Source organism: Scomber japonicus, chromosome 3 (assembly GCF_027409825.1).
Source record: "Scomber japonicus isolate fScoJap1 chromosome 3, fScoJap1.pri, whole genome shotgun sequence".
In the NCBI taxonomy this organism is placed as follows: Eukaryota; Metazoa; Chordata; class Actinopteri; order Scombriformes; family Scombridae; genus Scomber; species Scomber japonicus.
This window is the reverse complement of record NC_070580.1, coordinates 15,968,881-15,996,839: the sequence shown is the minus strand read 5'-3', so window position 1 is coordinate 15,996,839 and position 27,959 is coordinate 15,968,881. Positions and strand designations below refer to the sequence as shown.

The window sequence follows — 27,959 nt, the reverse complement described above, 5'->3', positions numbered from 1 at the left end:
GGATTGTGTTTTATGTGTTTTTTAATCCAAAGCAAGCAGACAAAAAGTACGGCAAGTGGTGACTTGATGACAGAAAAAAAGACACACATCTCTGTGCCTCCACTAAAAAAAATGTGTTGAGAGGGACAAAAAGGAAGAAGAAAAAAAAAAAAAAAATACAGGAACATTGTCACAAACATTCAATGAACATTTTTACAGTGCGAGATTTGTAGGTGCGATGCGACAAGTAACGTGGATGTGATTTTACAAAGTGAAGTAGACCAAACTGAGAAAATTAATACAATCATTTCCCATGATCCCGAGTGAGCTGGGAAGCATCCTGTCTTGTTAACAGACACTGAAGAGAAACCATCCATCACACCCTCTCTAAATGTGACGACAGCATGCTGGTGGTATGTTCTGCACCCATATGAGGAGCTGCTCTTAAGTACTTTCTACTTCCTATTAAATCCTCCAGGAAGTGTGGAGGTGCTGTTCACACTGACACTGCACCAGATTAGACTCTGGGCTGCTACTGAGTTGGTGCAACCGACAGTAACTCTTAACGATCTTTTTCATCAAGACCTCCAGGGCTTGACCAGTCTGTTAGGATCATGTATCCCCTAGAGGGTGCTACTGCTTACATAAACACACACAAAAACAGTCCCTATTGTTTCTCGACATCTCTCCAACACGTATGCAAACACAAATCAACACTAACAAAAAAAAGGTCCTAGCAGTACTTCAAGCTGACAAAGACATCTGCATAGCATTAACCTGAAATATAATCTGGCAATGTTATAAATTCTGAAGCGTAACATTGGTAAAAGCCTGAACCAAATGGTAGGTAGGGGTTAAAAGTTGTTTGCTGCTTTAGCAACACTCAATAAGGCCTATGCTAAAATGTACGTAAAATCCATGAAAAAATACAGTATCAGTTGGCTCCTACTCTCCTTTGAGCTACAAGCAGGAGAAGATGAGCCAGTTTCTGCTCCCAAACGTGACCTCCTTCTCTGCCCTAAAACTATGTACCTGAAACAAGCCTAGAATAAAAGGTAGGAGAGCGGGGCCGCGAGTGAGGTGCTCTGTCAGAATGGCACATGGCCCTTGTGAGTGCATAGGCCTCTGTTCGACATTCACAAAGACAAACTGAACCTGACAGACACTCCCGGTCCGAGTCCCCGAAGTGAGCGACTATTTCCAACTAATTCCAACAGTCAGGGACAGAGTCCTTACATTCCACTTGTCAGTTCAAAATACATCTGCTTACTTTACATGTATGTAATAGAAACCTTCCCTTGCTTTTTATTTTTTTGGGATTTAGCCATTTGATTTAACATTCATGTATTAGGGGCTAGAGCTAGAACAGGGCTGTGGGGTGAAAGAACTACTGCTAATGCTAAGGCTTCATGTCCTATTCCAACATTCAAGCCCCTCTGAGTACACGACCTGATATTTGGGAAAGGAGAGGAGAGAGATCCCACTTACTCACTCTCCTCCCCTTTTCTATAATTCATAATCTCTTCCCTGGTGTGAAAACACAGATTACCACCCTCTCTGCTACGGCAGAGTGGTGGGTTGTTAAAATGGTTGAGTAATAAAGACAAACACTCCTACAAAACATTAGAATTCGCCATGAAAAATAAAACACTGAGAAAATCCATGCAATGCGACTCACATGTCGACAAATTATTGCTTCCTTTTTACAACCTGTGTTTGTATGTGCATGCATGCGTGCGCCTTTCAGTGGGCAGCAGACTGCGGATCCGCAATGGTGTTACTGGCTTTCTTCCTTCTTTTCGTTAGCAGTGGATTGGTTGAGTCCTCAATGGTCTTTATCTTGATTTGCTCGTAGTCAACCCTCATTGTTGCCAAGGCACTCGTCATTTCCTCCTGAAAAATGAAGACGGAAGATTAGTTCATTTGCTTTACCCAATCAGGGCCTGCTGTTTTTATGTCATCATTATAACATTACACTCATTAAACCAACGAAGTATCAAACACAACAGAGTGCAACACATGATGAACATTGTTGTTTTTATTCTTTTTTTTTCCAATGGCAAGAGTTCAATGGCACAATTATCAGGCGGTGGCAAGACAAAAACTGTTGATTTTAATAAATTGATAAAATACTGACAACAACAAACAAGAAGTAGAATAGCTAAGATTATTCAAGACATAATTAATAATTGATGGAAACATCACTATGATTGAAGTTAAACAGCATAGCACATAAAATACAATGTGTCATGCTAAACATGAGGGTATTTTTCTGATATCATGAGCTTGTTCATGTTATTTTTCTATTCAAAGCATCTAACCACCAGCTACCATACAGATAAAACTGTCTGTTCCATTTTTAACTGTTTAAAAAAGAAGGCTGTGACAAACCTTGACGTCCTCCCATGCATCCTTCTCCTCCTTTAGCACTCTGCTGGTGTGAAGTGGGGTCTGAGGAACCTCCATCGATTGCTTTAGGGTGACACGTATGAACATATTTAATTCTTGCTTTACTGGAGGATGTCAGTCAAAATCAATGAACTGTACAAACAATAAGGCAGTGACCTAGAAAGATACACTAAGGGCCTGATTTACTAAGATCCCAAATAAAGGGTACTAAATTGTGTGTGCAGTGCAACAGCTTGTAAGTTTGGTTAGTGTGCGTTTTACGGGTGATCTACTAAGAGTAACTGCACAAATGACGACAGGTGCATTTTGCGTGTCTTAGTGGAGAGTTTGGATGAGCAGAAGGCTGGCAAGCGCAAAATGAAATTTGATCCCATGGAATTAGATGTTCTAGTGGAAGAGGTTAACAAACATATAGAGATATAGCAAAAATTCAATGTTGATAAAGTCAATGTTAGTAGATCAGCTTGCACATTTTTTTGCAGGTGATGTCAAGTTTTCACACGTTTTTACAAACACAAACCTTTAGTAAATCAGGCCCTATGTGTTATGTGCTTACATTGATCCATGGATGATTCATAAACTCTGTGATGGTCATCCTTTGGGTTGGCTCTGTCTTAAGGAGGGTCCTTATCAATTGTTTAGCTGCAAACACATCTCATTATTTACATCTTCAAAAAAATAGAGACTTCAATATTTATCAGTCTGGAAAGAAACCCACAATGAAATTGCAAATTAAATAATAGAACTAAAATGAAATTCAGCTGGTATATTTACTTGAGTAAGAAAAAAGCAAGCTGTGGCTGAGTAGCTGTGCATGATGGTAACAAACTAGAAAAGTATTATTGTTTACTTATTGTATTCAGATTGGCTGGCCTTAAGTACCAATATGTCCCTTACTATGAGGCACATACATTATCATGCAGGAAGCATTCACAGTATTCTATGTTTTTAATGTAGATTATGTAAATCTGAGAAAGATAAGTGTGAGAAATTTGAATCCTCTCTATGCGGCAAACTGTTGCGGTGGAGCTTCCTTTTTTCATTAAAATCAACATGTTACTCAGGAAATCAGACTTCACTTTCAGTTGTAGAGAATGTGACAGGTGGTGGTGAAACACAAGAACATCAGTTTCAATTTCTTCATAGATAAGAACAAACAGTCAGCTCATCATATTTAGTTGTGATCTCTAGATAGTATCTGCAGGAGCAGACTTTTTTGACTTTGAGGTTTTTAAATGCATGACACATTGCCAGCAACTGCTCCTCTTTTTGTCAGCCCAGCAACTTGACTTGAATTTTAGAAAGAAGGCTAAATGTCAATGTATCACTTTTTAAGTCCTAACCATTTATGTAAATAAAGTATATACATAATAACATCTCACTAAATTAGTATTATTACACCTACAGTTTACACTATAGTCTTACCTTCTTCTGATACATCAGACCATTCAGGGTTGGGAAACTCATACTGGCCCATCCTGATCCTCTTCTTCATCCCGGGGGAGATGGCTAGACCATGGTTAGAATAAAAAGGAGGGTATCCACACAACCTGGTGAAGATGTGAAATGGCAATTTTAGATATGGCACACAGCAAATAATCATATGTGTTGAGGGGAATCAGAGACAAATGACTGACTTACAGGATATACATAATGACACCCAACGACCACATGTCACATGACTTGTCATATTTTTCTGGGCCCAGAACTTCTGGAGCTGCAGAGAGAACATAAATAAAGGGAGAAAAGGGAAAATAAAGGTGAATTGTGTTGTAATCGCTGATATAAGCAAAAGGTGGAAAGAATGTTCTGGCACACACAGAAACAGATCCTTACCAACGTAGTAGGGTGTGTAGCAGGGAGTAGCTAAAGAGTTGTGTGAGGTGGTCTCTTTGGCAAAGCCAAAGTCTGTGAGTTTGAGCAGGGCACTGGACCTCTTCGTGGAATACAGTAAATTCTCGGGCTGCAGAGAAGATGTGGGAATGATGACGGTAGTTCCAGCAGCATATATTCCTTGATACTCCCCTTTCAGACTGTATTCATTTCTCAACAAAAAGCAGGGAAATTCTTTTCAAACCTGCGTGATAATACAAAATTACTAACCTTGACGTCTCTGTGTGCAATGTTGACTGCATGGAGGTATTGTATGGCCTCTCCTATGCTCTTCATGATATCAGATGCCTCTAAAGTAAACAGGACAAAAAGATCTTTTAACAGACATGACAACTATTTGATTGTCAGCTGAATCAGTGTGCTGTGTAATCGCATCATAAAATACAGAAGCAGTGTAAGAAATGCTGTAATTGTGTTAAATCTTGTTACCTCTCTCTGTGAAGGCCTGGTCTCCTCTGTCCTGGATTCTACTAAAAAGCTCACCACCGTCCATACTGAGTAAAAATAGAGAACACACAAATGTCAGTATATGGCTCGATACACTTCCACTACTCAAGCTCAGTTCAACTTGTTCTCTTTTTTTTTATATGATTTTGAACATTCAGTGCACATGAAAGCAGAAGGTTTAACAGGCCACAATACAAAATAAAAAAATGCAGTTTTTCATTGACATGTGATTGAATCATGTCTGGACTTCTACAGAGGCCATCATACGTGGATGCTCTGCAGAAAACAGGTCCGCTTGACACTTTCATGATGGTGTGATGGCAACATTAAACGTGTTGTGTCGTGTTTTCTGGGAAACAAGACTTGTTTTCATTCAGTGTTTCACGCTAAAACTCTGTGTGTATCCTTGAGGTTTACCAAACCTGTAAAATCTATTTCTTTACTCATTTTTCTTTAAAGTTTGGATTCTGAATTGTTTATGTCCACGTTGCAGTCTTCTTCTTCCCTGGCTTTGTTAATACATTACAAAAACCCAGTAGATCAGTGGAATAGTGTCCAACCATTGGCAGTTTTGAGAGTAACACTACCAGTAACTTTCACACAGAGCAGTGAAACACAATTTGCAGAAAAGGGAACTGCATGTCACATTTTAAGATCTATGCTAATTGTGTTCCTGCCATGTGAGACATATCACGCCCTGCCATTTGTTTCAGATGTAGTTCACTGATGTTTTTATTTTGGTTTGCTGGTAATGGTGAGTTGTGGTTTGTTGGTTGACCAATGCATGTAATCACTGAAACTAACTGAATGATGGTTTTACTTTAATACCACAGGCATATGAACAGCAAGACGTTATTGTAGTAATGATTTTATTACACTACCACCATGTCATATAGAGAGCTGAAGTCAAACCAGATTAACAAGTAAAATAAAAAATCATTAACATTTCTAACTGTGCTAATAACTAAAAGTCCAGCCATGAAACAGAACCTTCCTCAACAGTACGTTGTATGGTTTACTTCATATGTTTAGATGAGGACAGGACTATTCTGAAAAGTAGAGGTCTCATATGTGTAAGGGATTTCTTTAAAGATGGCCTTTTTATTTCATTTAACTATCTATAAGGTGCATTTCGACATTCCGAACACTCATTTCTTCAGATATCTGCTTTCTTCAGATGTGAAAGATGTCACCACACCGAAGTCACCCTCAGCCACCCTCAGCCACATGTTTTGGTCGTGCTCGAGGTTGAGCCCCTTCTGGCTATCTATCTTTGATGGCATCTCTTGTGTTTGTAAGAAAAGGATCAGCCGCAATCCAATTATGGCAATATTTGGTGCCTCACCTGAAGGGATTACACTTTCAACAAATCAAGCAAATGTGGTTGCTTTTGTCACAGTCCTTGCCGGGAAATTAATTCTTAATTAGAGAAGCCCTAAGGCTCCAACAAATAAACATTGGCTTGAAGAAGTACTGGCCTATTTAAAGCTAGATAAATTGAGATACTCCTCTCAAAGCTGTACTAAGAAATTTTATAATGTGTCGCCGCCATTTATGGACTATTTTAAGGAATTCTCTATGCCTGCACAGGCTAACCCTGACGCGTGACGCTTAAACAGCTGGACAGGGATGAGAGAAGGATGTAAAAGTCTTTACATGGCAGAGACTACAACTAGAGAGCTGGAAAATATATTTTAATATACTAGTGACAAGATGAGGATGGGGACAAAAGAAAGCAGTTCAGATTAAATACTCCCACAGAGATTTGAACCCCATGGCTCAATATTGTAATACTGTGATTATCATTCATGAACTCACTTATCCACTAAAATGCTTGTGCACCTCTAAACAATACTAAGACAGTAGGGACAAGTTCAAGTTCATTGGTGGCAAGTACTGCCAAATGCAACGTTAACGGCCAATAACCTGAATTAAATCAAGTATGAGAAAATTGTAAACTTACTTGATCATAAGTTTCATTTAATCTTTATGCTCAGTATGACTGTGAGTTTCAGGTCAAATCATCAATACCAATTTTTTGTGCGTGTATGCATGTGTGTGACCGAAAGTGCATAGCAGCACAGGCCGATTCTTCAGGCATGCCTATGTTGAAGACAGAGCAGGACCTGCTGTAGTGGAGCCGCGGGACAGCCCTGTTAAACCACAGCACGCTTCAAACTTCTCAAAATCAGTCATTCACATTTACTTACTGAGAAACGGACAGCAGCTCAATCAAACATATTTTGATATCAAAATAATTGCAGTCAACGTTGGTCTGGTGGTTTATTTCATGTGGTCAAAAGGTATAGATGAACTCCCTCAGTCACTCCCTTCCTGTGGTGTAGAAGTGTCAATTCTCACCATTACAGATACTACTGATTTTAAGTATGGACGAACTGATGTAGCACTATCTTGCACCATCACAGCAGAAACACTGTAACACCCTTTAACATTTTCAACCTGCAACCTTTCACATCTCATGTACAATATGGTGACACCATGAGAATGTGAACATGAGATGTATTCGCTGGCTGCATCATATCCGCTGAGAAACTCCATATACTTTACCATAATTTGGTAAAGCCTTAAACAGACAGAAGGATGTTTACTGCCTTTGGTGTGACAACTACATGCATCTCACTTTAAGACCAGTCACTGAACTCTGAAGTTCAAAATTTCAGTACTTGTCTTGTAGCTTCTAGTGTTGGGACTATAATAAACCAATATATATTGACTTGGGTTATGTTATATATATATATTGAGTTTTTAAGACATTATCAACCGGTTTTCAAACGAGATACAGGACGAGACGTTATCTTCTTTTGTGCTAGTTATATTGTTGAATTACTGAATGAAGTTGCTCTAAGAGAGTCTGTTAAATACTATTACCTTAATCCTCCTCGCTGTTCTGTATAAACGGTCCGGACACTGAATAGCGGACAGAGTTGCTCCGTCAGTAAATGGCTAAAGGACGCTGTTATTAGCAGCTGTGGTCGAGCGAGCTAGAGAGTGAATGAAGTGAGAGAGCGGTGACAGTAAGAAAGCCGGTGAGTCAGATGAATAACACTTTATTTTCTGATTGTTTCACAGCGGTTACGTTAAACAGCACAAATAAACTTCACCACACACCTCCACCCAACCCTGCAGCTCCACCTCAAACCTCTGAATCACCAGCGTGCTGTTTAAAAACACAGCAGCAGCATTATGCGGCTTTAGTTTGTTCAGATTTAAAAAAGCAAAGCCTTAATGAGAGATCTTTTTTATTTCCATCTGTAAAATAAATCAACTAGAAGTCGAGTTTTTTATTGATAAGCAGCCAGTTTAGTTATTAGAAGAAACACAATGAAGAAAAAGATATTTATGCGTATGTTCATAAGTAATTAGATAATCATCTCTGCTTTCTTTGTTTCAGAGCTCAAATGTGGGCATTGATCTTTTTGGATTGTTTGAATGGAACATTAAATTAACTGGTAAAATGTATTTCTTGTGCTCTGTGGGCGTGTCATCACCAGTCATACCAGTAGTTAAACTACTAAAGCACACAAAAAATGTATACATTTAACCTCTTAATGTTGCTCTCAGAGTGCACCAGAATGATGTATTTGAGTTAAAAATGTACAAAATGTTCTCTCGGGGGACCATTGCCCCAGATCCCTCTAGAGGGTCAGACTGAGACCTCACCACCATATTCTCTCAAAATTCTGTGGAAAACACTGAAATACAGTATCTCACAAAAGTGAGTACACCCCTCACATTTTTGCAAATATTTTATTATATCTTTTCTTGGGACAACACTATAGAAATGAAACAATTTGATACAATTTAACAGTAAATCTATATGCTATACAAGCTGTACACTTATATCAAAGTTTCATTTCTATAGTGTTGTCCCATGAAAAGATATAATAAAATCTTTGCAAAAAAGTGAGGGGTGTACTCACTTTTGTGAGATACTGTATATACACAAATATATACAATGCAGCTAAGTGCATCTGTATAGTGGGTTTTTAGAGCTTTTTCCATTGAAAACAGCTGCCTTCTGCAGCCAAAAATGACACCACGAGAGCAGTGAGAGTGAACCAAAACAGTAATGTTGTGGGCTGTTAAACAATGGAGCCGAGTGGTTACAACGCATGCCACATATCTGCAATGTCCCTGGTTTGAGTCTGGCAAGGGGAACTTTGCTTAATGTCATACGCTTTTCTCTCTCCTCTTGTTTCCCGTCGGCTTCTATGCCACTAACTGTCTGATAAAAATAAATGCAAAAAATTCCCCAAAAAATAATATTACAACAAAAAACTGTCAAACAATGAGCTGAAACTCACGATGAATCTCTTTAAAGCCACAGGGTCAGGTAATATACTGAGATTACACATTGTCATCTGATAAAAAATATAAATTACAGCCACTTTAAATCTGCTAAAGGAAAATAGAACCACCTTTCAGTCCAAACACATACACTATAATGTCATTCTTATGAGCAGACCAAACCCAGCTATGAGTCCATCTCTCACTTTCTGACTTTTCAGGCCCCCAAACCCATTTGTTTCTAATAAACAACTATATCATGAAAAATGAAAAGATGACAAATATTTAACTTTATCAAGAAAAAAAGAAATCTTAAAATGAGAGATTGAGCAGAGGTCCAATAATCAGCAGCTGCGCTCTCATCCACCCAGAATTTCCTTAATAATCACACAGACTTGACATAGTGACATGGTGACCCTTTACACAACGTGCGACACCTCTTTGAACAACAGAATATGGGTCAACATGGTGACTCACTTTGTGCAGGAACACTGAACAGCTAAGTCTTCTAATAGTGTGATATTCTAGGAAATATTTTAGTATCATCAGAGGAAATACTTTTTCTAAGGCTTTATAATGTCAAGTTCAACTTTTCTAAAGCTCAAGGAAATTACTCATCACTTACAGCATGTTTAAATCTGACTGTGTAGGCAGACAGGTCCACTATCTCAGCACTGCACAAGTAACCACAGACCTAATGGGTGCACGTGTATGTGAAGATGAAGGGGGTTTGGTGGTTTTTAATTGCTGCAAGGTGGAAATGCTTAAGGTGAAAAAAAGTGTTTGAAGCTCATTTAAAGGAAATGCACCACAGATTTACAATAAGGAAGCTGGCTGAAACGTGCTTTGAATATGGCAGGTGCTCATCACTAGGTATGCTCCCACAAACCCAGTTCTGAACTGAAACTGTTCTAAAATGTAAAGAACCCTGGCTATTCTTAAGGTCGGTTTCTTTTATCTGTACTTCTATACATTTTGTGTAATTTTCTGGTTGTGGTGCAGTCAGTTTCTCCTCTGTGTCCTCTTCTTCACTCTGTATCGGTTAGGCTGAGGTTGGAGGGGAGGTCTTTTTTATAAACTCCATTCAGCATTTTGATGCCAGGAAGTTATTTTTTTTTTCTTTTTAGATTTGTTTCCTGTGAAATATTACAAATGTATATGGACTTCCTGAGGTAAGCATTTTTGTTGCTTCTATGGAAACATAGCTATATTTGAAATTGTATTCTTTTTTTAGATATGAAGAAGTTTTGATAAAATGAGAGATAGCCATCCCTACTCATCACTTCATCTTTGCTCAGGGTAATCAAGGCTTTCTCAGAACCAGCCCTACAAAGTCTGGGAACTGCAGGCAGCAATATTACATAAATATTCAACCAGTACTCAAAATACTTGATTGAATGTGAAGTTTTGCAAAACAAGCAGAAATATTCTGCATTAAGTACTTGAAAATAATGCCGTAGCTCTCTCAACTACAAGCAACCCAAACATATTTGCTTTCAATGTCATAGAAGTAATGGTGATGATATCATTAGAGGATAATGTGTTGTGTTCATTTATGGTTATTTTATTCACAATAACTACACAGGGATAAGTATTAGAGTTTCTGTGTTGAGGCCAATTTACAGTGCTGCTTGACCCTTCTGATAAGTGTCGCTCGGTAGAAATGACAAATTTGACAGAAAGTGTTACTCGGCAATTTCCTCTCATGTCATGCACCTGGACAATTTTTGTTGTGCAATGTGACTGGGTAGTGTTCCTAACGTTGCCGTGAAGATTGTAGTTTTCACTGAGCTTCCTAATTGATATTTTGGTAACTTTAGATAACTTGTATAAACCTTGTTTAAATCAGTCCCAGTCAGGATGATATAATGTAACTAAACAAACCAGCTGGAGGATAATGTCTGGTTACCATGTAGACAACCGAAACCTTTTGCTGAAGCACAGACTGAAAACAATGCGTGACTCTTTAATTTCTCTTGAGTGACACCTATCGAAAGTTTCAAGCTATCAACTATAAATCAGCCTTTAGTGTGTGTGTCTGTGTATGTTTGTGTCACTGAAACTGTGCACTCACCACTCCATGACAATAAGCAGGCACTTCCTGCCCTGATACAGATTCTCATAGACATCAATGATGCGCACAATGTTGGCACATGGTGACGCCCTCCAGTGGAGCTCCACTTCTCTACGGGCCTTGGGACAATCCTGCAGCATCTAGACAACAGACGAGAAAGAGGGAGGCAGGTTGACTAACATAACAAAATAAACACATACATTCACAATATGCTTCAAATTACCATTACTGTTTCATTATTATTTTCATTCACATAGTATTTAATGAGCAATGTGAAAGAACTGGACTCTGAACCACTGATCAATGCTGGGATCAAGCAGATGAGACCTGAAATGAGGTCTTATGTGTACTGGATTTAGAGGAAAACAATTACAGACCAACTCAATGACACTACTCAATTCATAACAATAGTAAACAGACAAAAGTGCAGTGCTGCCATCAGCTGGCCAAAGCCTGAAAACAACACTTATTCCAATCCAATCGTGTGCAATCCAGTCTTGTGTGATTGTGGCGCCCTCTTTGTGCCAGAGTTGGTGAATGCACCATTTAACACCTGTAATCTAAATGATTTTGTATCAAGATGTATTCATTCTTTGCTGATACTTCATTAATATCCAACTGCAAAATGAAACTTTTACCACAATACAAAAGGAAACCAAACCATTAGGTCATATGCTGAGAGGTTTCTGAAACATTTAGATACCCAGCATACTGCTCAAGGACGCCCAGGACCCCTGGTCTTATGGTGCCTGCAATGACTCATTCTTTATAGCCAAGAATGATTAAATTTAATTACACCACCTACATTGCTAAATTTGAACAAACAATTTCATGTTGGTATATTGGTTTTCATCCCCAGTGTTCAAATATTCATTGCCACGGCGGAGAGTAGGCACACAATGAAAGGCTTGATCCTCTGTTAAAAATGATTTCATGGTATGCTCAGTAAATTCATTTGTTCACAGTAACAGGCATGGTAATTGAATATACATATACACATTAAAATAAAACTAATATATCCAATGTCCTGTAAGAACAGGCAGTTAGTAAATGACAAAGTATGAGCTCTTAAAATTGGTACTGTACCCCTGTTTAGCGAGCAGAACTTGAACTGAACTAGACCGGCTCATATATTATGACCTTGCTAGTTGTAAATAATACAGCGAATGCCATGGACTCCCCTGCAGTAGTAAAAAAGTTGCTTGGTCAAAAATAGGCCTGAATGGGCGCGCAGGTGGTCCAGTGGTTAGAGCGCATGCCATGTACGCAGCCGACCCCAGTTCGAATCCTGGGCCAGAGGTCCTGCATGTCACACCCCCCTCTTTCTCCTGCTTCCTGTGTGTCTACTGTTAAATAAAGGCAAAAAAAAGAAAGAAAAAGAAATAGGTCTGAACTACTGAACTATGAGCTCCAGCCTGTCTCAAAGAGTAAATATAAGATAAACATTTTTAACTCCACCACGCAGGAGTATTGATTACACAGCCGCCTTCATTTGAATTTAGACACAAAAATGCAAATATAGTGCATATTCCAACTGACTTTGCACCGACAGCACTGACACTTTTTTGTGTTATTTGACCAGCATAAAGTTGAGGCCCCATTTTTTCAGTTTTTATTATCTTATTTGTAGTCTCAAAACACAATTATAATTACACCTGATGTAAAGAAACTGAAGTTTTCAACCACACAGCAGTGCTAACGATATTTCAGTCAAACATCTGTTCAAAGTTGTGTAGTGACAGTTAAATGTTGAATTACTCTTTTTTTTACACAGGTTTAATTATACGTTATATAATATAAGACAAGAAGTAAAATCCTTGTTAGTCAATGAAAAGAATTCAGTCTTGTAGCTTTGACAATGAGCCATCGTCTTTCTGTCTCGTTGTGTGTTACTTTCCAAACGAGCCCACGGACACAAGACAACAGCGGGACTGGTTCCAGCGGGCAACGTATTTATTCTGCTGTCTGGTCACATAAAGGATGGTCAGTACATTTGCATGCACAGCTGACAGCACAGTAGGAGAACAGGCAAAGCTAATTTAATAAGCGGTCCAATATTCAAAAGATTTAACCTGACTTATTATTTATTATTTCTAGAAGTGACTTTGTGTCAAGTGTTGGATGGATTTATGCTGAAGACAAGCACCCATTGCTACTTGTGATGATCTCTCCTTTAACTAGACTTCCACTGTCAGAAGTCCTTGTCATGCAGACGCGTGACAGAGAGACCTGGATTGTAATCATGTAAAATGATCTCATATAACTGGTGCACTGTAACCCCGTTGTGCCACATTAAGTGTTCTTGCTGTGTTCCTCCATCGGACCTTAACCATTGTCGGATTATGTTCACAAAGAACTCTACCCAGTTCAACCAGGACACACTTCAACCAGTGTTTCTATTCAAAACACACACATACAGCTAAAATAACCCATTTAAACCTTGAACCTCAAATTCTCTGTTCTTGTTTACACCACGCATTTGTGCACCTGTTTCTGTTCAAAACAACCAACAAGGCTGTCCTGTTAATACGTAGTTGTTTAAATTGAATCAAAACAGAACTGGTGAAATGGCTGCACCTGTTCAGGTCAACGGGTCAGGGTGTCAATGACGGTGGACCAAAGTGATGTCGAGTAACCTCATGAGCTTCAATGTACAATAAATGACAGCAAAAACAGTTTCAGCAGCAGTTAAAGTAGTGCATCATCACTACTGCTTGCTTTGAAACAGACAACACCTGTGCTAGGATTGCTTTTAAAGCCAAAGTCATTATCACTTGTGAAGATAAACCATAGCAAGGTAAATAAAAACATGACTATAAGGATTCTTTCAGACACCTTGGTAAGGATATTGATAATACAAGTGATGTGAACAGTTTTATCTTTCTTAATAAAGAGAGACAGTACAGTGTTCTTATAGCTTTAGACACCATCAGTGATGGGAATAACAGCGTTATAAATAAACAGCGTTACTTTTTTCAGTAACCAGTAATCTAATTAATTACTGTTTCCCCCGTTACAACACTGTTACCGTTACTGCCAAAATAAATGCACCGTTACTTCTTCAGACCTCACTGAAGCTGTTTTCCACCCAAACAGGCGCTTCTCTCTCTCTCTGTCTCTCTGTCAAAGAGTGGCTGTACTTAGAGGCAAAACCAAAGACAGAGTAGGACGCAAATGAGACACAATCTCCTGGAATCTGGAGCGAGCAAGCAAGAGTGCGCTGCGTGTGTGTTTATGTGACTATCAATGCAGCACGTGTGTGTGTGTGTGTGTGTGTTTATGTGACTATCAATGCAGCACGTGTGAGAGCAAAGCGTCCTGACAGCTCTGTGTTGCTGCTTATTAGACCAACCTCAAAAAATGAACCCTAACCCTTCTGACGTCACTCCAACATTAACAATATTACTTTTCAAGGCAAATGAAAACAGTAAGAAGCAGAGAGTAGCTCTTAAAGTTCAAAGGCCTGTGCCTCATTTTTCAGCCTCACACTACAGCACAAAATAACTAAAACTTACATGAGTGGCATCAGAGGCTACTGAAAGGTTGTTTCAGTGTTTCTCCATGTCACTCCTGCATACTTTACTACTTTGGCAACATTTGGTTTAAAAGGTTCTCTGATCTAGCATAAACTACTGAGTCTTGACGGACAGCTATCAAATAACAGTTTCTTTATTTGGAAAAGCTACAGATATAAATTGTTTGGTTTATAGGTTTGGTATTCACATAATTAACTCTTTTGGTTAGCAAAACTGACAATATTATTGATGCTGTGTCCTTATGACTTTTTTGTTTTACAAAAGATGTTGGTATGCAAAGATAATGAATAACTGCTACATATAAAGGTGAAAGTACCAAGAAAGAACCCAAGCTACTTTAGAGAGATAAGACTGACAGGAAAGACGAGCCTTCACTGATGAGATGACAAAAGGATCTTTATTTTTATACTCCTAACCTCAGGGATAACATGCTGTTTTACTGAACTTAATAGTGTAATAAACACACTGTAATATTGGCTCCTGTATCTCTGTGCTGGTATGTTATTAACCAGATTGGATATTGAGGTGAGAAGCAAGGGTTTGAGGGATGAGTGACTAACAAACAAAAAATGGCCTTCTTAGTTACCAGGAAGAGTTGGTATGGCATGGTTCCATATTACTCTTTGGTTTATCTCAACACTGAGCACACAGCACAGTTCAACCACCCTTTTGGACAGAACAAACAAGGGTGGGTCTTATTTCCTGTGTCACCACAGAGTGAAAACACGCCTAAACAGATATGAACCTGTGGACATAAACACAGGAGGATTGGACAAAAATGATGTGCCGTTACACACATTTTCATGCACATTGTAAAACGTGACATTAAAATGGTTCTTTCAGAATTAGTCTGAAAATGGAGGTGAGCTACCAAATCTATATATCTGACAATTCATTTATAGACAGAATAATATTTTACCACTGTGAGGCCTTTCTTCCTCCACTACAAGTGTTACAGAAAAAAATGAGAATTTTAAAAGGTTTAACACTGCAGGACTGAATGAATGAAATTACCTTACTAGCCTAAGTCTAAAGCACCACACGACGACTTGTTCACAGCACTTCACTACTTCTCTGTGATGTTAATGCAGATATTTCTTGTTTTAACTTTATTTTCCGTCTTCTTAAATGTCAAAGAGACTTGAACTGTGCAGGACTCAACATGGTTTAGACTGAAAGAAATGTTGGGAATGTGTTATTCTTTATTTTTACTGAACAGATCACTCACAAACACAGGCATATGTAAAGTGGATTTATCAAAAAACAACTGGTTCTATCAAACTCATGATTTTAAATATACTTATAATATTAAAAATATATTAATATATTGACACTGTCTGATTGGCTCACTATTGGTTTTGCTGTCTTTGTGGTTATTTTGTGAAGTATCAAGTATACTTTATGCACATACTGATATTGGATATTGGTCCAATACTCACCGTGGATTGGGTATCAGTGACAATAGACTGATCTGGTATCCGACACCATTATTTTAATAAATAACAATTCAGTAAATTTATATCTATGTATTTATTACATTTTTATCTTCAAATTTCCACATAAAAGAATGTGTCTAGTCTCTTTCACACAGTGAGGCATACAGCCTATAATTAAACACTGGTATTAGATCAGTACTCTGTACTGGCTAATACCAAAAGCCCAGGTATCGGTACTGAAAAGGTCATACAGTAGACACTTTTCACATCTCTTTCTGGAACATACAGGTGCTGTTGTCCCTATGCCAGCCCATCTACGTTTTATTATAAATGACTGTGTGAGAGCGATGGAAGATGAAAACATTGTACAAAAGTATTGCACATTTGGTTTCTGACTTTATAAAAGACACATTTGGTTTCACAACATCACGTAGTTTGAATTGGCATCCAACCAATAAATGCTTGACAAGGCCACTTCCTTATTATTATTGTCTTTGCACTAACAACAATGCTGTATGAATGGACGTCATATAAGTAATACAAAAACTTTGCTCAACCCATTTTATTTGATGAGATTAGTTCATTATTGATACCTTGATGTCCAAATATATAACAGTGACTAAAAGCCTAACATAAATACATTATAAAAATATATATGTACTGGAAAACCCCAAAATAATATTAGCCCATCTAAATATAGCTGACTTGCATCCACAAAGACAGGCTTCACACCACATCTTTTTAACACATGCGCAATCGAATAGGCACACCAGACTACACCCCCGTCACCTCTCTGCTGGTGCTTATATGACTGCATAGCCCCCCATCTGCTGTTGGCTCTTTGAGGCTAAACAGTGAAGCTTGTGGAGAAGGAGGGGGGTGAGGGGGGGGCAGATGGGCACACAATGCACTTCCTCCAGCCAACACAAAAGCTCTTGAGCCCTGGGCAGGACAGTGGGAGGTGGGTGGGGGGCAAGCTGAAGGAGCACCCATCCTCCACCTGCTACTTGTGAGCCAAGGAACAGGCCAGGGTTGGTGTGGTGAGACCAGAAGATGTACAAAAAAAAGAAAAAAAAATAGCATTGAGGGTGATAGTGTAGTGAAAGAGATTATAGAGGGGTGACAGGTTAAGCTTGGCTCATGTAGAAAAGCCTCTTAACCTGACAAAAAGCATTTAATGACAATCTACCAGAAGAGGTGTCTCTGGACATGTGTGACTTGTTCTCATTATGCATTCGGTGAAGCAGCAAACATGTTGTGCGTCGATAGGACATGATCTGATTAAAAACATCTGCTAGGCCTCACAAGACCATCAGCTATCTGTGTGTGTGTTTGTTTCCATTATTGACGTCTCAATGATCAATGATCTCGTTTGATGCTGCTGGATTTCCCTGCTCTGCTGATGATGGTCTCCGAGTGATGGCATAGAAAATATTCACAACATACTTAATATTCGTTTTGCAAAGGTAATTATTTAGTCATTAAATAAAAAATGCTGGAGCTAATTTTTTTATGTTGCAACAAAAGGGATCTATGTTGGATGTAGGCTGTTTTGGGCGAATAAACACTCCAATGTGTCAAATTTGTATCACATTACGTTTAATAAAATCCACTGGATGCTTTATGGAAATAACCTGTCAGTATAAATCTCTGTTCTCAGTTGTGCCAATAATGGTAATATCTTTGGCCAACAGGTGTCCTAGTACACCACACATTTTCATAAAATATGAGTAGGGGGAGGAAGTGCGAGAGTGAGATGCAAATCACACAGATAGGGACTACATCTGTACAGCATATAAAAACAGCTGCCCCATTTCCCAGTGCGGGCTGGAAGACCCACATGGAAACAAAAACTGTAAGATGATGGAGTGGAGTCTTTTATGAGGAACAGCAGGGTTGTGACAGACAAAGACAAATGGAGATAATGAATGGGTCAGTGTTGATAAGGAAGTGAACAAAAGGCATTTAAGGAATTTGGCAGATTTTGACAGCCTCTAATCTCAATCTGATCTTTGGCTCCTTTCTGACACCTTGTGATTCATAGTGTGAATCCCCTCTGCACCTGCTGCAATACATGGTATTTGTGGCTTCACTATATAAATACAAACAGGTGTGCAATATGATATAGTTAGTCGTGCGTTTACATGTGTTAATATACATGATATATTTCCAGACAGATCAATGACAGTTTCAATGATCAATTTGTTAAAATAAAAGTTTTGCTGGTTACAGCTTTTGAAGTGTGAGCTTTTTTTAGGCACCAATACCACATTTGGCCCTAAATTAATGTATTAAAGCAGTCTTTTCACAAATATTCACACAAGAGCAACAGTGCATGTACCGTGTTGAATGAATGAAAAAAACATTCACTTCCCTTTTCAGTTAACGCCATTCAGCACAATTCAGCCCCTTTGCTTCCTTATTAAGAACTGATCATGAGACCCAAGCAAGCAGAAAAAAAAAACTGCGGACAAAAGACAGTCAGGAGAGAACAAGCCTGGGACGTACAGTGTTTAAAATTATACTTTAATTTCAAAGTTTTGTCTGTAAGACGCCCTTCACGGAAGTATTCTCGGCCATTCATGAAGTATTGTTTCAGTATGACAGAGTGCTGCATCAGCTTGGAAATTACTCTGTGTCACAGATACAACTGGCAAGACAGTTCTGCGTCCATCTACCACAACCACAACACCACATCCTTCCAAATAACCCCCCCAACAGAAAAAGGAAGTGACAGAGAAAGACAAGGTCAGGGCATGGGGGTGGGTGAGTGTGTGGCTACTGCACCCTATCACAGATGGTATAGACTGCAATGCTGTAAAAACATATTAAGTCTAAGCAGCTTAGAATACCAAGAGAAATATTTACCAAAGAAGATTTTACTTCAGCTAATCTGTTTATTTGTGACAAACGTGTCAAATAAATATATTTTCAAAGTGATCTCATGGGAAGAATAAGGTCTGACGTGTCATTTGCATTAGCATTTGGCTATACAAACAACACAGATTTAAACCCAACAGGCTGAGATACAGATACTTATACTGATCAGTGAAAAAAGAAACACTGCAACCACTGGACTGAGGATGAAGAGTGCAGAAAAAGGAGACTTTGTATGTAATCATGCTGCACGAAAAGTTCACTTCACATTTGGTGTGAACTAACTGTAACACTTAGCCAGTCAAACCCAGACACGTGTGACAATCTGAGCGGTGACTATTAAGGCACCAATATGATGCAAGAGCTTGTTTTCCATCACAGGGTGGATTGAATTTTGAAAGTGGGGGGGGTTTGTGGAAAAGGAGGAATTTTGTTCTTGCTTAAGTAGGGAAATCATTGACATAGTGGAATAATGAGTAAGTGTTTTTCCAGCAGTAAACAAGCCTTTTGTAGAGGTGAAACTCTTGCAAGGGTGGAGTTAGACAGAAGGGGAAGAGACAAAACTTTAAGAGAACCTCTTCCTTCCTCTCCCGCCCTCCCTGCTTTTCCTTCCTTTCTCTCACCATCTCGTGATTGAAGCATGGGCCAAGCTCTTCCTCTGTACCTCTGTGTTAACCTTTTAATGAATGCTAAATTAAGCCTGATTCTTCGCTGTCTACAGTAATCAAAGAGCAAATTTCAGAAATCCACACCCCATGAATGAGAAAAAAGACACTACTGGAAGTGGCCAATGGTTCACTTCCTCTTTTCTCAACTACCTCTTGACAGGTGTGTTTACTTCACAGCAGTCACTTCCACATTTTCCCAAATTTCGGGAAGCATAACTTTAATGACTCACAAAATGCAGCCAAAATATTTAGTAATTCTGACTATGATTACATCAATGTCACCATGTTCCTGTCCAGATTAAGCAGAAGTAAATTTCAAGGGTCAGTGGTGAACTGTTTCAAGACTACATTTTGTTTTCTTAACAATTTTGTAGGCCGTCACTTCAATGTGAGTTACACTGCAACCAGAGTTTACGCTATACTTTTTTTTTTTTTTTTTTTTTTTTTTACAGACAATATGGCCGGTAATATTACAGGATTCCGCCATACAGAACAACTACTGGACATGTTTAATACTGTACAGGGCCCCCTGGGGTCACATGGTTTAAAAAAGCCAAAATAACACAAAACAAAAAAATTCAATGCGCACATCTAAACCATGTGTAGATTACCTGCATGACTGCGGTGAGCTCAGTTGATTTAGCTTTGATTCAACAAATGTATTTTAATAAAAAGTTATTAAGTTATTAAAATAATGAACTCTAAACTAACTTTTTGAACTGAGCATAGGCTACAACAATTAAATAAAACAAATAGCCTTGCTGTTGTTGTTTACGATTTTATTAATTAAGTTATGTGTGCACTGTGGCTGGTCAGAGCTGTGTCTGTACAACTAGCTGCTATGAGAGAGGACCGACACTTGGATGAGGTGAGGACATTTATATTTGTTTGATAAAGTTAAAAGTAAAGTAGGCTTTGCTGTTGGCATCCTGACTTAATTTTAAAAAGACAGAAACAGAAAGTGAGAGAGAGAGCGGTAGTGTGATAGTGAAAGTGAATGGCAGAGAGGGAGTGAGATGGCCGGTGAATGAGAGGAATAAAACTGTTTTCTGATTAATGATGGTTTAATGTAAGCCCATAAAAACAACAACAGCCCACCGGCTCGCTGTGAACCGCTGCATATGATCTTGTCTGAATGTGATCTGCTTTTTTTTCTGACCCGGCCCATAAATGACCCAGCGGAAAGAGCTGCAATATGCATATCACTCCTCAGTATTAAATACACAAATAGACATTATTCTACATTAGATGAATGTTCGGTCTGAATTCCACATTTAATTCACATTTATTTGCGTCGCGATTTTGTTGAATAGAATTGCTGCACTTAGGTCACACGATCAAACAAGTTTTTTGTTGTTGTTCTCTTGACAACATGTTATAGGCTATAATCACATAATATTATATTATAATATTAGTATTTAATGTGTTATTAATGAGTTTATAGATTTATTTATTTACATTTTGGCCATTGATATTTTAATCTGCTGGCAAATTACAAGCGATACCGGCCAAATACCAGCATATATAGTTAATGTAAACTCTAATTGTAACCTCTTAGCCCATTAAATGTGTTTACATGTACAGTTACCTGGTTGACTTCTATTTATTGCAGAAACTTGACCTTTAACATCATGTACACGAGAAAGCCGGGGCTCCCGGAAGCCTAGTGGTTAATGCAGCATCCATACTTCACGATATCAGCCCAAAAATAACCCAACGAGACAGGCGCACATCTCATCATACCAAATGTGGAGGTGAAAGAGGAAGGATGTTGTCGGTGCCGCTCAAGCTGCTAGATGGAAATGTGAAACAGAGGTAAGGTTCATGGTGACACTATGACAATCAGACAGCTAGTCAGACCAAGCAGGCATTTATTTATGACTCTATCATCGCCTAATTTGACACAGTGACTGGCTGTAGGACTTTGTTGACTCTCTCCCCCTGTGTTACCTGTCTGACTACAAAATAAAAAGGAAAAAATGCCAAAGCATAACTTTAAAAAGTTTATCCTTAATAAAAAAGTAGAGAATTAAAGGATAATGGTTTACTGAATCTGAAATAATTCAATTAAAAAAACACCTGTAAAATAAAAAGTATACTACTCACTCACTACATTGTGGTGGTTTCAAAGACATAAAACAGACCTGAATCCCAGCAGTCATAGTTAGAGTTAAAAAGATCAGTAATCTTTATAGTAATTATTCTTTTTCAGGAGATATACTTGCAATAAATTATAATGACCATTCGTCACGGGTTACATGTTTTGTGACAGTAACCAAATTGCAGCCAACTACCAACACATTATACTAAACCAGCTTATAATAACAGATCATCTGTTTTACTTGTTTGTCGACATCAAGCTCAACTTTGTTTTTTCCCTGATTATTGGATGAACACTGTACATTCACAGTTTCTACACTCAGCACAAGACTGACAAAGAAACTTAGAATTTAATGAATAATAACAAATGATCCTTCCCTGAGCCCAAAAATGTACACAACTAAAAGACCAAATGTATTCTTCAAGTTCCTCATTGGCCGTGTCCAGACTGACAAAGTTGCTTAACCTCAAAAAACGGTAGCCTTGTTTATTTCAATAAAATCACTGTGTTGGCACATTGTGTCATCCAGATTTACCACACACACTGCTGAAATTTTGCCACAATGCCTGGCAACACTGTCTGTTGCATTCAGGTGCTGATTGGAGCTAGAAAAGCTAAAACATTAATGAATATATTACTAAAACTGAACTTCATTTTCTTACTTGTACCTCACTAACACTAACACAGGCCTTTGTGTGTTGCTGGGTTTTTGTTTTGTTTTTTCTTACACACTGCTATTTTCGGTCAGAACGCAGCCTTAACCTTATTGCTCCAAATAACCTGGTTTCTTGTGAGCATATAAATGTAGTGACTGTAAGACGATACCTGCAGATGCTTCACACCCTTTGAGGGTATGTGTGACAGAACGTATTAAAGCAACACCAATCAACCCAGAAGGACACACAGCTTTGCGTCTTGACAAAAGCAACAAAGTAACAGCTATTGATTTCATTCCAAAGGTTATATTAAGCACAATGTGTTTAGGTAATAACACGGTTATATATATTAACATTTTTAGGATTTATAAGACTTGAAAGCGTCTCCATTCCTCTTCTACAGTCATTCCCTCAGACAAGCGCAGTATCACATTATTCAGCTGCACCTGTCTCTTGAACCAAAGTTGGTTCAAGAGACAGATAAAAGTTCTACAAAGTCATGTCACCTTGGGCTAGGGAGGCAGATTTCGATTCCTGGCATCTACGACAAACCTAATGAATACAATAAATGACATGAGGCTGACTCAGCTAGCATCAGCTCCCGGGAACAACAAGGACATTAGTTCTTTCAACAAAGGCTACAGTCTGTTTGGCTACAGTTTGTCTTACAGCATGATGAGTTGAGCATATTACATGCCAAATTAAATGTATGTTAGGGTTTTTACTTTATATGATCTCCAGCTCTGACATTAGAGAGGGAGCTTAGTTACAGCCCACTGTTCTTCATGTAGGATTGATGTCGTTTTCCCAAATTGTGCACAAATTCTCAGCTATATTTCCACAAAGTGCGTCAGTAACTCTCACGCAGCTCTGGTAAAATCAAAACACTTTTCACATTTTCAAGCCTGTTTCCGTATGGATTTGCATTATTTTTTAATTAATTAATGTCTCCTCTTTCCACACGCAGAGGCACCAGCTGTGCCATTTTCTCTCTGTGGAGCAGAGGCATGTAACTGTGAGTGACAACAATAGGTTGACGCTGTGTCTACAGACAAGGCAAGGGCAGGTCCACTATGTTTGTTGGACGTATTTGCTCATTAGCCTTTATCACAACTTTAGATCAATATATCAGCTTTTTCACTAGAGCATACAATGTCCATCTGGTTGGGATGAAAAAGGTAGCCAGCTGGGGAAATAAGTGGGGCAAATAGTAGATCATTTTACACTAGCTAAATTTGTAGAAGCAATAGAGCTTTTTATCTTCAATTTTCTTCAGGCTTTAGTCATCTTCATGGTTGATCTAATACTTGTTGCTTTGAATGCTGTTTGGTTGTTTTTTTAAAACTAACTACTACTATTTTTAAGTTAGGTTTTTACCGGGTCTCCTCCTCTCCAAAACAAACAAACACAGTGATTACAACCAGTAAAGCACTCAATAAAGCAGTTTTCACATTGTTGGAAAGATTTGGGATAATGTAAGTATACAACTACACAACATATATGACATAGGTCTAGTCATTTTCAGGCATCATATTGAGGGAAGGTTACATATACTTTTCCGTGGTATGACTGATGTTAAAAGCAACACAGAGTAGACGGACAAGACAAACTAATTCTAAAACAACGTCTCCATGACAATAATTCAGCATGACACGCAGCTAACAGTAACAAGGAAACATTTGTCTATTTGTCGGAAGCAAAAAACCCATTTGTACTGAAGTTGACAAACTCTGCAACTTTGTGACCTGATTATCAGTCCTGACAGTTAAGTTTTCGCTGTCATGACGTGGGCTGCAGTCAATTGGATGCAAGGCACCTTAGATCAACACGGCAACAAGCAACATGCAACATGTATCGTTTAGTGATCGTGACCTGGAAAAGAAGCTTGACAAACCCTCATCAACGCATTCAGATATGGCCCTGACGCATGTTTGATCCAGTCTGGTCTGATCACTGTGTCAGAAAGAATTAGTCATGTTAGTCACAGTGACAGCTCACTGTAATTACAATTATGAAACAGGTGGAAAACCAGGGAGAATGTTATCATACTGCAAGATTGCATCTTCATGCCTGAGTCAAATCTTTGTCGTTTTGTGAAGTGCAAACCTGACTGAACAGGAGAGCGATCTTAGCTTTTTGGATATCTGAAAAAGATTTAAACAGACATGCTTGGATGTTTGCTTGTCTGATGAAGATCTTGAGAGTCAAAATGTTAATTTTTTGTGAGCTTACAGTATTCAGCAAGCAGACTATCTTGTTAGACAAAAATTCTCTTTATACTCGATAGCCATGGCTGTGTCCGAACAATCACTCTGTATTTTCTATATAGTGCACTACGCTTATTGTCCTTCATTTTATTTTGGTGTCTGAATAATGTTGATTTGAATTTATCCAGTATGTAGTGCCTTTACAAATTAAAAGTTTAAAAAAAGGGTGTCAGTGGCATAAACACTCGCTGACTCAACACCTGTCAGTGATGACACAAAAGCACAATGATTAGTAAGTGTCCAAAATCTCAATGAATCGCTCATTGCTGAGTGTCTATTACACAAGGAATGAGTGAATGAGGGAGTGATTTCAGACAAAGCCCATGTTTATCTGAAATTATGGCTTGATATCACACTTGATGCTAACACTTTAAATAACTGCAACTCTCTAGGGCCTAAAGCAGCAATGGTGTTTAACAAAGTTCAAAGAAAAGCAGCAGACTTGATAAAGATACAACAATTTGAGAAAGGAACGTGACTTTCTTTGTTTAAAGCTGATTGTTTGGCATCCTGTATCGCCGCTTCATTACATAGAAAAATAAAGACTGTTGAGGTGAATGAGTATATACACCAAAAACATGAAAGAAACTAACATCTACCACACACAGATGTTAGGTGCTGTAATCGTGAATCTTTTCTCATCTCATTTCAAGAGGACAACAGAGAGCTTTTGACCAAATGTGCACCCTAAAATAAAGTGGATTATCATACTGGGCTCTTCCATTGTTTATTTTCTGTGGCTTTAGTTCAGATCATTTGAGGGAGTACATTAACTCAAAAGATTTGTGCTTATATGAGAAATACCGGTTTTGGACTGCCCGAGGGAAGAGTGTGTTCATTCTTGATTAAAATCTCTCTTTCAAACTTGAACGTGTTAAAGTAAATGTTCCTTATATCATTTAATGTTTTACATTGTAGGAGAAAGTGTTAATTTAACAATCACTCTCTCTCACACGTGCTCCTCAGCTGCCTTGCTTGAAACACAGCATTCACACATGAGGGAAAAAAAAAACAACACAGATTTGTCCTGTTGTTCTTTGTATTTACTGCAGCGTTAGTTGGGTGTAACGAATGAATAAAAAGAAACTGAAATTAAAGCATCTATCTCCACAGTAAATCATCTCTTGAGTATTTAATTGCTGTTTATTTGTCCTTCACCCTCTCCCTCTCTCTTTCTCTCTCTCTCTACGAGATAGCGAGATTTATACATGGCTTAGCAAGACATAATCATATGGCTCAAGAACATCCAACACATCATGAAACTAGACAGGTTTGAGAAGGAGCATTTGTGTTATGCGTTATATCTTATACATGTATAAACTCAGGCGCAGGAAGCTGTGACCTGGTTATCTAAACTGAGTTTCAGTTTGAACCACCACACAGGATGTTTCCAGGTTGTGATTCACTTGAGGAAGATTTTGAACAATCTTTACACTATGGTCCCTTCTATAATGGAAAAAAAATGAATCAAACTACAGCAACACATGGCTTCACTGGCTTATATTTTGGTCAGCTTTGTGTGGATAGCTGTTGTGACGTTTGTCCTTTATCAATCATTGACCGATACACAAAGTGATCTCTACAGGTGGATCCTGATTCAGCACGGTCACTTTGCAGCCTGGCTTAAGCGTTTTGTAATTTACAGGTTACAGCATGCCAAAGTTGAACCCCAAGCCACAATCAGAGACACAATATTATGGAGCAAATATTTGCATATCAGTTTTTATCATGTCATAGTAGTTGATGATGACTGTGGATGATATGCAAAATAGCTACAGTGCATGGACAAAACACATTTTAGCCAATTGTGAAACAGTTTCAACATCTTTACTGTTTACAACACTCTGTGAGATGAGAAGCAGCAAATCACAGCAGAAGTGGAGGTGTATCCGTTTTGAAATAATACGGTTTCTTCGTATCAAATCAAAACTTTAAATTCAATCACAGATCACCTGCCAATAAAGGATCAGCGCTTATTGTGTTTTTCAGAGGAAGTATAATCATGGTCAATGATTATGAACATTAAACATAGGGAGGGTCACCAGTATCACCCTCACAAGGCAATAAGTCATAAAGACAGAGCTTAATTTGTGCAACCAACCATAATTAAAAGATAAACTGTTTACTGTCATAAATGAGCAAGAAAACGAGAAAATCCTGACATACAAAATAATAGAAACCATGACTACAACATGACTTAACTGATTAACCAGTTGCCAAAACTGCTGCTGGGTACTTTTCTGCTAAATTAATGATTGCCTCAGCTCTGTCCCTTGAATCCATATTTGTGTGACCCTCAAATTGGTGTGCAGCCTGAACTTGGATGGGTTTTGGACTTTCCCACCACCACTGCAAGTGATGACAGCTCCAGAAACCTTCAGCGGGAGGGGAGCCACAAAAACATCCTGTTCAGTTGCATCATTTAAAAACAAGGGGGCCCACTTTTTATTCAGGAAAAAGAGGATTTTTTTCTTGGCTGTGCCTCAGTGCTGCACTGACGTTAACATTCATGGGTTTCTGCCCAGTTTATCTGCCAAACATTAACTTACCTTCAGTGCATACTTGTCCCCAGTCTTCTTTTGGAAGATTTCGAGCACCTTGCCATTAATACCCAGTCCCAGCACCTGGCTGGTCACCTTGTAGTCGTCCGTGATGGCATTTTTCTTGATCTGTAAGTTGGGTCTGGTGTTGAAGGGAAGGAACTGGCCGGCGGGGTTCTGCTGTCCGGCGGGATTCTGCTGCCCCGCCGGGTTCGGAAACAGCGGCTGGTTCTGTGTATTGGACAGCATGTTGTTGGTCTGGGCTGGGAAATGAACAACCTCTCGACAATACTCCTCTGTCCTTTTTTGCCTTATAAGTTAATACAGACTGAGTCGTCTTCCTGGGTTACACACTGTTCACCGTGTAGCAACCAGGCCCGAGGAGTAACCGGCGGTGGCCTGTATCTGACGGTACAGGTTAACAAAGTCACTTGGTTAGCTGATAAAACACGAAATTAGCTAGCTGTTAGCATGCTAGCTTGATCCTATTCTTGACCTATGATTCTCGGCTAACAACTAAGTCAGCTATCTGTTAGCCTATCCATCTCTGGTGGATATGGTCCGCCGTCCGCCGGTTCCTCAAAGAGAACACTTCAGGAACTTAAAACATCCCATAAATCGGCTACACGGTTGTGTTCGTTTTAATCACCAAAACCCGAAAACCTCGCGAGAGAAGTTTAAAAAAAACGATTTAAAAACAACACTAAACGAAAGACAAGACAACAGAGGAGGGAAAAAAGTCCGAAACCAGTAGCCTAGCACGCCACA

The 27,959-nt window shown here is 38.7% G+C and overlaps 1 protein-coding gene across 1 annotated transcript; it reads right to left on the bottom strand.

The window, feature by feature from the left end:
- Nucleotides 1-9: 9 nt before the first annotated feature.
- Nucleotides 10-27,959, bottom strand: mapkapk2a (MAPK activated protein kinase 2a). The gene is made up of 10 exons (XM_053316104.1): nucleotides 27,201-27,959; nucleotides 11,111-11,250; nucleotides 4,711-4,775; nucleotides 4,492-4,571; nucleotides 4,225-4,351; nucleotides 4,030-4,105; nucleotides 3,814-3,938; nucleotides 2,945-3,030; nucleotides 2,371-2,451; nucleotides 10-1,872 (listed from the first exon to the last, which is right to left on the bottom strand). Exons 1-10 carry the CDS (start codon nucleotides 27,438-27,440, stop codon nucleotides 1,723-1,725), a joined length of 1,170 nt encoding a protein of 389 aa, XP_053172079.1. The 5' UTR covers nucleotides 27,441-27,959; the 3' UTR covers nucleotides 10-1,722.

Bases quoted from the DNA above. Each gene is read 5' to 3' on its own strand.
- mapkapk2a (XM_053316104.1), bottom strand. From the start codon at position 27,440: ATGCTGTCCAATACACAGAACCAGCCGCTGTTTCCGAACCCGGCGGGG. The intron at 4,776-11,110 runs GTGAGTGCACAG...ATTTTTACTCAG, and splicing joins CTGCTTATTGTCATGGAGTG to TATGGACGGTGGTGAGCTTT. The intron at 4,572-4,710 runs GTAACAAGATTT...TGTTTACTTTAG, and splicing joins CCAGGCCTTCACAGAGAGAG to AGGCATCTGATATCATGAAG.